Source organism: Silurus meridionalis, chromosome 10 (assembly GCF_014805685.1).
Source record: "Silurus meridionalis isolate SWU-2019-XX chromosome 10, ASM1480568v1, whole genome shotgun sequence".
Classification (NCBI taxonomy): Eukaryota; Metazoa; Chordata; class Actinopteri; order Siluriformes; family Siluridae; genus Silurus; species Silurus meridionalis.
In genome coordinates this window covers 19910785-19920524 of record NC_060893.1, presented here as the reverse complement: position 1 = coordinate 19920524, position 9740 = coordinate 19910785, and the positions used below count along the sequence as shown (strand labels likewise).

Here is a 9740-nt window from a genome sequence, read left to right as displayed (position 1 = left end):
AAACCCAGGACCTGGGAGAAGTTTAAGATCTGTGTGTTGGAAGTTTTGATTAGGCTCAAGGTCGTAAAGAGGTAAATGGTCAAAACGCACATCAAACACAGAACTTGCATATACACAATAGTTTTCAAGGATTCGCAACAATCGTTTGCTCTAATCGGCTTTGTGTATCTCGTAAACAGGAAGTGCTTACGATGTCAGTAAATACTTCCAAACTGTGGACAGTAATATTTTTTGGATATTCTGTGTGCAACAGATTCAACAAACTGAATTAAGATTTATCAGTGGATGCATTCGATTAAAAGTGTAACTGTGTAAATGTGTTTAATTAAGATATTGGCAGGAAAAAAAAATAAACAACAATATTGTGTAAAAGCCACACTGCAAAAGATTTTATTTCGGCAAAATATATGTAGATCAGAATTCTCTTTTTATGAAGAAAAATATTAAGATTAATAAGCTTAATTAATATTACACATTTTGAAAATACTATATGTTAAGAAATTTATTACAAATGTAATTTTTCTTATTAAAGCATGAGCCCCTTTAAAAAAAAAATCTCTGATCACAAATGAATGGGCTGAATGATTTTTAGTCATGGCTACAGACAGAAAGAGTGAAACACACTTTTTGATCGAGAGCCATAACAAATGTGTGTGTCGAGACCGTTTAGATTATTTAGGGAATATCATGAGATGTTACAAAACAAATCATGGGCTAAAGGTGAAAGAGGATCTAGCAGAATAAGTGATAATTTCATCATTATCAATGAGCAGGAAAAACCTTTTGAAACATTCAGCGGTCAATAATTTGCAAAAAGTTGCATGAATTTATACAGCGTTCAACCTGCTACTGATACTAAAGTTTTATACTAAAGTTATATTCACTATACTGAAGATTTTTTGGATGTCCGGTGTTTTGATCCGTTCTAATTTAGCTGCCTAATTAGGGTTTCTAACTTTACTAACACCCGTGTGGCTGAATGAGATTTCCACACATCTCCACAAGCACACTCCAGAATCTGGTGGAAAATTTTCCTGGAAGAGTGGAGGTTGTTCAAAAAGCACTTACAAATCTAATACTCATTAGTCCAAAAACCTTTGCCTATATAGTGAATCATGTTTTATTATTACATTTTTTTTTTCATTCTATTTTTTCTCCTACCTACTTCCTTATTTACCTTATTTGATATTGTTTGTTTTCTCTTTTGTCTTTCCATTATTATTTTGTATTTTGGAGGTAAATTACAATGTGTGACACAATAAAAATAAATAATAATAAAAAATTTTATATATATATATATATATATATATATATATATATATATATATATATATATATATATATAAAGAGAGAGAGAGAGAGAGAGAGAGAGAGAGAGACATATATAGATACTGATTAATTTATAATAGGTAATGAATACTATGAAATGACGGAAGTTATTATTAGGCCCGAATTTATAAAGCGTGAATCATTTCCTTTATGTGTGTATTTACTGTTAATCCTCAAAATACAGGTGTGAATGTGGTCAAAGTGCTATTTTGCTTTAGTGTTTATTTACCTCTCTCTCTTTCTGTGTCTCTCTCTTTTTTCATTGTTCATGCGCTCTCCAGCTGGACCGGTTTAAGGAGCCTCCAGCATTTGGGCCCATGTGTGATCTTCTGTGGTCAGATCCACTAGAGGACTTTGGCAATGAGAAGTCGCAGGAGTATTTCAGCCACAACACGGTCCGTGGCTGCTCCTACTTCTACAGGTAACTGTGTGTGTGTGTGTGTGTGTGTGTGTGTGTGTGTGTGTGTGTGTGTGTGTGTGTGTGTGTGTGTTTGTGTGTGTGTGTGAAAGAAGTGGTCTCCAGAATGTGATAGACAGAATGGAAAGTTGGCTCTTTCCAAAAGACCTTTTTTTGTCCCTCTTTTATTTTTTATTTTTCCCCAAAAGGTACATTTTAAGCATGTCTTAAAGAAAGCGTTATGTAAAAATAAACACATTTAAAACTATCAAGTGAAAACAACAGCTGGAAATACAAAAAGATTTTGCATCTTTGCTCTATAAAGACAGAAAACAGTTCACATAAATGCAGCACATCCAGCTCTATTGTTGTTTATGCATGTGATTATAAGGGATTTCTTTCAGTGCCTATATAAAGCCTAGGGATGCTTTTTTTAGCTGCTAGCACACATTTTATTGGTAATCTTATAAAAAGTGGTGCTGCAAGCCTTTTCTGTAACATCAAACTCTATAAAAGAAAAGACTACTGACTGACATCAAGTGCTTTTCTTCATTCTGACCAATCAGAGTGCAAGCTAGCATTCAGGAGGAGAAAAAAAAGTGGACAGTGAGTGAAAAATGCGTCTTGTTAGTGAGTGAATAAATAGTTGGACATTGGGCCATAAGATTCATATTATTTCAAAATGAGGAACTGATGCGCTGTAGGTGAGGAGGCCTGGGGTGCAGTCAGTTTTCCAATTCTTTCCAAAGGTTTTCAGTAACGTTATGGTCAGAGCTCTATAGCAGGCCACTCAAGATCAACTAGACTTCATGTAAAGCATATTGTCATTGAGCTGACTTTGTGCACAGGGGCATAATCATGCTGCAACTTTGGGTCTCCTTTTTTAAGTGAAAAGGAAATTGACCTTCATCTTGAACTTCATCCTGGTTCATCTTGAACCAGTGGTAATTTTGTTTTGTTAACGACTGTTCTGCCATCTTGGCGTGTGAACTTTCCAACAGAAACGCATTCCAGGTTCTTCTTGTGTTGGAATATTCAGCAGCTGTGCGCTCTGGGCGATTAGGTATAGTGTGAAAATGAGCCCACGTCTGTAATTGGAATTGTAAAGCAACCCAAGCAGCGGTCAGGCTCAGCAAAACAAGAATTCCCACGATCCCATGGGAAAATCTGGCGATCTACTGTTACTATGGTGACCAGCTACTACTGCTGAGAGTGAGAGAAAGAGAGTGAGAAGCGAGAGAGGAATAAATATATAAATAAATACAAGCAATAGAGATGGATTTTGCCGTCTCTCATCTTATAAAATCAGACATCAATGAATGGGAGAATGGGTGAGATGGAGTGTGTGCGAGTGTGTGTGTTGAACAAATCATCTGGAACTCATTATAGTGAGAGAAAATGTTGCCTGGGTTCTGTTGAGACATTTTGCCATGTCTTGTGGAAAAAACCCAAAGTCCATTATCATGGCATTTATGGTATTTGGTAAAGTATATCAAATAATCTCAATCATCTAGTTTGGAGATACCGCACACAGTAGGGGTCAGTAATTTAATATACTGAACTAGAAATCATGCCCAACTACTGTATGCCAGAATGCAACATATAGGGGGTGTTATTTATAGTCTAGCAAATTAGATGTAACGCACGACTACATCCTGGTATTAGGGCCCAGAAAATCCTTCAAAATAAGGACACAAGTTTGTCACAATGACAAGCCAGAGACGAAGAATTCTATACAGTAAACAGAACCAATACAGGCATGTCATCATTAACACACAAATACTAAAACTTGACATTTTTTTAAGTAGCTACATATACACTTTGGTCATGACTTGATATACAGGAAAATACATGTTCATGAAAGTATCATAAAAAGAGGGTCTATAACAACCAAATGCAAGGCTAAGGCTCACTCTAGGGGGTAGCACACTCCCTACAGGAACAATGCGCTTTCACACGTGTGCACAGAAAACACTAGGGAAAAAGTGCCAACACCACAGTGCTCCAACTCACAAAGTGCTCTGTTCACCCAGGTGCATAGCCTTCCTCTCGGAACGCTCCACCTGAGAGACAAACAGTTTAGTCTGACAATCCAGTTAAACCAAACCAAGAACAATACTGACCAAAAAGAGAAAAAATAAGACAAACAGCAGTTTTTCCCCCAAAGTTGACTCTCCAGATCAGAACAATGCTGAAACAAAGAAAATACTATTCCTAAAAATCAGCTGAGAACACACACAATGGCGAAGCTACAATTTGCCTTGAAAGACAGATAGAAAAAGTCAGCCTCCTACCTGAGAACCCTTTGTAACTCAAGCCTGGAAAGGACACCCACGGCATCGGGAGCAAGCTAATTAAAAAAACAAAGTTAGCTTAGTTCCACGACTACGATGATTGCACACCCATGAGGACCCCTATCTCGACAACAGGAACTCAGGTAACCGAAGAGGGTATCAACAGAACTTCCTACAGTGCCTTTCTGGGCATTTAAATACTACAACCAATTAGACATCTAATTAACCACCTGTTGAACAATACAACGCCAACACGCAGGGACAGGCCATTCTACCCTGTCACAGAGAGAAGACACTGGATTTTAGAAACCAGAGCATGATTTGAGAAATGCAGTGTACCCTGTGTTGTTAAGTCGTTCTGGAAAGAGTTGACTCTTTTCTGTCAACTTCGAGAGATGAGTCACAAATACAAGGTGTTTTTTTTTTTTTTTTTTTCTTTTCTTGTTCTTCCCACATTTCAACATCTGGTTCTTCTTCAGTAAGCCTTTGCTCTGGTCTGATTTGCCTTTAAATCAAACAAAGTTAATGACCTACACTCTATTGACAAAAGTATTGAGACACCTGATTTCTTCACCTGTGTGGTTCTTCCCAAAACAACCACAAATTTGGAGGCTCACAATTGTATAGAACGTCTCTGGTTGTATTTGTTAGAGAAGTGAAGAAAAGAGTGCAGGCAGGGTGGAGTGGGTGGAGAAGAGTGATAGCAGGAGTGATTTGTGATAGAAGAGTATCTGTGAGAGTGAAAGGGAAAGTTTATAGGACTGTGGTGAGACCTGAGATGTTGTATGGTTTAGAGACAGTGGCATTGAGTAAAAGACAGTAGGTGGAGCTGGAGGTAGCAGAGCTGAAGATGTTGAGGTTTTTGTTGGGAGTGACGACGATGGACAGGATTAGAAATAAGTTTATTAGAGGGACAGCACGTATAGGACATTTTGGAGACAAGGTGAGGGAGGCGAGATTGAGATGGTTTGGACATGTGGATAGAGCCACAAGGAAGGAGGAAAAGAGGAAGGCCAAGGAGGAGGTTTATGGATGTGGTGAGGGAGGACATGCAGGTAGTTAATTTGAAAGAGGCAGATGTAGAGGACAGGGGGGTATGGAGACGGATGATTTGCTGTGGTGACTCCTTATGGGAGCAGCCGAAAGAAGAAGTCATCTCTTGTTGAATTAAAATTGCAGTTTCCCTTTACTTGAACTAGTAGACCAAAACCTGTTCCAGCGTGACTTTGTACACAAATTCAGCTCCATACAGATATGTATCACATGGGTTAGAAAGAAGATCTCCTGCTATAGAGCTCTGACCTCGACCTTACTGAACACCTTCGGGCTGAATGTGAACGCTGACTGCACCCCAGACCTCCTCACCTCACCTACATCATTACCTGACTTTACTAACACTTTTGCAGTTGAATGAGCACAAATCTCCACACGCACACCATAAATTCTAGTGTAACATTTCCCCAGAAGAGTGGAGGTTTTTATAACAGCAAATGGGAACTCAGTGTGGAATGGGATGTTCAAAAATCACATACCAATCTAAACATAAGCATGCAAATGTGCAATAACATTGAAGAGACCTTCCAAAGAGAGAAAAGACTCAGTAGGAACTGGGGGAACACACCAATCACAACTCAAACCTTCAGAACAATGAGTTTCATCTTAACCTTAATAACTAGTAAAATTAACACCTATAATTAAGCATTTTTACAAAAGCAAGTGTGGATATTGCCAGAATTACGCATAGCACCACAGGATCTACAGCTTCCATCAGCCCCTGCTTGTCACATGACCTAATCACATGTCACTGATACATTCAAGGCATTTGGCAGACACCTTTATCCAAAGCAACTTACAGCTACAACTGAGCAGTTACGGGTTAAGGGCCTTGCACAAGGGCCCAGCAGATGCAGCTTAGTTTGGTGGTGCTGGGATTTGAACTCATGGGCTTTTGGTCCAAAGTCCAATATCTTAACTTGTAAATAGTTGTAAAATAAATACTTGTAAAATAAATCTCAATGGGTAATTGGTTTCCCTTTTTGACATAATTTATTATTTATTTTAAAACCCGTAATAACTGGTCAGGATACATAAACAAAAACACGTTGAGCCGTTTGGGAGCCGAAAGAGTCGGTTCGTATTGGTGAGCTGAGCCAAATGAGTTTGGCTCCATAAAAAGGATTTGAAGGATGCAGTTCCCCATGTGGTACAAGTTCGCTATTACAACTATTACACAGACAGTAAGTATACTGTACACAGTGACAAACATATGAATAAAAATATAATTTGCAGAATACAATTATAATTTATTTACACACTTTTTTTGTACAGAGAGAAAGGGAAACATAGAGCAAATAGAAAAATAGAATATAAGGAATACTGGGATCGGATCAGACAAAGCAGAAGCTGTTGGAGTTGACTTGAATAAAGTGCAGAAATTTGCACTTGTTTGTGCACATGTGAGCAGAATGAGGTTTTGCAGGTCAATGGGTTGTAAAATCCATCCACCATTTCTTTTTTTAGACCATTTTACAGGAAAAATACTTCTTCAAACTATCTTCCTAACTGAATCTCTGATATTTATGTGTAACAGAAGCACTGAGCATAAATCTGATCTCAGCATCTTCAGGAAAGTGATGCTCTACAGATCAGCTCATTTATCATATTTGTAGGGCCAAAATATTAAGAAAATAAATTTACATTTCGAAGTATTTACGTTAAAAAGGAAAACTATTTTATGCTAAATTAGATTTACATCCTGTAATCTCTACATCATTATCTTGTTTTGTTAATGCACACAGAAATAATTTTTTTTTATTATTATTATTTTTACATGTTTTATAATTATAAGTATGTGATTTAAATATGAAATATATGGGTAATATATTTTGCCATTTGTTGAAAATGTTGGATCTTTCATATAGTTCTGTTACTTGCAAAAGAAAAGTGGACTTGTGGACTTTAACCTCAAATGCCAACTCAAAAATAAATTATTTAAAGTTATTTATTGAAAGTTTATATATGTGAGCAGAGAATTTTCCCACTGAGCTGAGATAGAGTGAGAGAGAGAGAGAGAGAGAGAGAGAGAGAGAGAGAGAGAGTAAGTAAGCACAGTGTAGGATTTCATCTGCTTGTACTGTGATTGCAGATTTATTTTCTACACTAAATGGACTAAAGTTTTTGGATCTAAGATTTATATGTGCTGTTTGAACATCCCATACCACATTTAGTCCCCATTCCTGTCCTGTTCTAATAACCTTCAGTCTTCTGGGAAGATGTTCCACTAGTTGTTGGAGTGTGCTTGTGGAGATCTGTGTGAGATTCAGCCACAAGGGTGTTAGTAAAGTAGGGTACTGATGTAGGTGAGGTGAGGAGGCCTGTGGTGCTTTGGGTTGAGTTCAGAGCTCTATAAAAGGCCACTCAAGAGCTTTGCATGTAGATCCATGTACAGTAATCTAAATATCCATAGCAGTGGTGAACAGTAACTAAATAAATGTAATTCGTTACTGAAGTATTTCCATTTGAGGAGACTTTTACTTTAAATTCCCTACATTTCAAAGAAATATCTTCCTTTTTATTACATTTTGCGAAATCAGTCGATCCTTTTTATTTCTGAGTGGATAAAAACTGGACAATCAGACAGCAAGCCACCAATCAGGGTAGAGCACTGATAAGTATCTACTTATCACCAACAAACAGTAATAACTGATGTTAGAAACTCCTGACTTTATCCTAATTGGCGCAATTTTTTGAAGTAAATGAAAATAAGGTTTCGGGCTCATGATAGTTTTAATAGATATCAATCAGTGTTTGACTCATTAATATCATCCTATTAATAGATTGCTGTGCTGAGAGTCACATTAGAGTCTTTTCACATAAATTAAGTAAAGAGTCTTGTGAGAAAAATAATAAAAGGAACATCATAGCCATAAGAAGTCATAGTACTTTGGATACATTTAAAGGCAAATACTTTTGTACTTTTACTCAAATAAAAGTTTAAAGGGACACTTTTACTGGAGTGATATTTTACTGAATGTATCTCTATTTTACTCAAACAAGTCAAGTCAAGTCAAGTTTATTTCTAAAGCGCTTTTCACAACAGACATTGTCTCAAAGCAGCTTTACAGAAATCAATAGTCAAGGTGAATGGTGTGTATTTATCCCTGATGAGCAGCCGTGGCAACTGTGGCAAGGAAAAACTCCCTTAGAAGTTATGAGGAAGAAACCTTGAGAGGAACCAGACTCAAAAGGGAAACCCATCCCCATCCAACCACATGGTTTGTGTACTTCGTCCATCACTGCTTCTAGGAGTTTGCTTTGTGCATGTGGGCATTGTCACGCTACAGGTCTGTGTCTTCTAGTTCAAGTGAAGGAAGAATTTGGCACGTAAAAAATGGCTGGAAAAGTGTGTTTTGTTCATGTAGTTTATAATATTAACTTTGTCTGATTCAGTTGAGGGAAGACACTTTGTAATCTCAGTCACATGTCTTCACTTGTGATACACTTTTATGTGTTTTGAACTTGCTTTTTCATGTGATTTATTTATTTTTCATGCGTAAAACTATTTTGTAGTGATTTCCTTTCATCCAGTTCTCCAAAAATAATCATTTCCTGGTGCATTTCACTAGTCAAGTCAAGTCAAGTTTATTTGTATAGCGCTTTTCACAACAGACATTGTCTCAAAGCAGCTTTACACAAATCAACAGTGATGGTGAATGGTGTGAATTTGTCCCTGATGAGCAAGCCGTGGTGACTGTGGCAAGGAAAAACTCCCTTAGATGTTATGAGGAAGAAACCTTGAGAGGAACCAGACTCAAAAAGGGAACCCATCCTCATCTGGGTGACATCAAGAGTTTGATCATAAATCTTTCAACAAAACAGAACACTGGACAGTGAGAACTAACATGATTACTGGAGTATAAGATTATAAGTGATGTTCTTTCTGCAGTCTTATACAGTCTATATGGTTAGTAGCTCCGAGTTTTATGAGCTCAGCATTTGTGATCACCACAGATCCAGCATCAGCTTCTCCATGCCAGAGCCTTTAAACACTCCAGGAGGTCCAATGTCAAAACTCCACACATGTAGCGGGATCCAAATGGCACTGGTACGTCTCTAGATGGTTCGGGATGTTTGTGAGTTCGGCATCTACTTCTTCAAAGGTCCGTAATCATCACGAGGTGGGAGGTGACTGGAGCTGGCCAAACCTCAGGGTGTCTCGGGATGGGGAGAGAAAGAGAAGCAGTGGAGAGCAATTAGCGTAGCTGCTGTTCATGATATTAACAGCACAAGTTGATAATGTGCATGTGATCAGATGTTCTGGAGCACAAGGTTATGATGTGAGACGTATGTTATGTGTAGGCTTTGCTAAAAAGATATGTTTTTAATCCACTAGTCTCATTTCAGTCTCAGACTCATTTCATTAGTGTGTTGTTGTTGTGCTACACTAAAAATGCACTAACTGTCCAATCACAGCTTTAGCAATTTCAGTAATCAGTAAAGAAGGACTAAAATAATTTTTTAAAAAGTGAGAACGAGTGGAAATACCCTTTTTTTCCACAGACAGTTTTAGTAAATGTAAACAGTTTTTTTTTTTAAGTATTACATTTATAAAATTTTGCAGATGCCAATTGATCTCATTCATACAGCTGATCGGTCTTAACACAATGCCTTAACCACTAAGCTACCACAAAAGTATGACCTTGTTTTTAGCAAATTTCAGA

General features: G+C 37.5%; 1 protein-coding gene across 4 annotated transcripts in view; it reads left to right on the top strand.

Moving 5' to 3' along the window:
- Positions 1-9740, top strand: part of ppp3cb (protein phosphatase 3, catalytic subunit, beta isozyme) — a 62983-nt gene that overhangs the window by 39656 nt on the left and 13587 nt on the right. For all 4 annotated transcript variants that reach the window (XM_046859276.1, XM_046859274.1, XM_046859275.1 and 1 more), the window contains one exon: positions 1611-1750. In XM_046859276.1, the coding sequence (XP_046715232.1) occupies positions 1611-1750 (140 nt within the window). The remainder of the gene's footprint in view (positions 1-1610; positions 1751-9740) is intronic.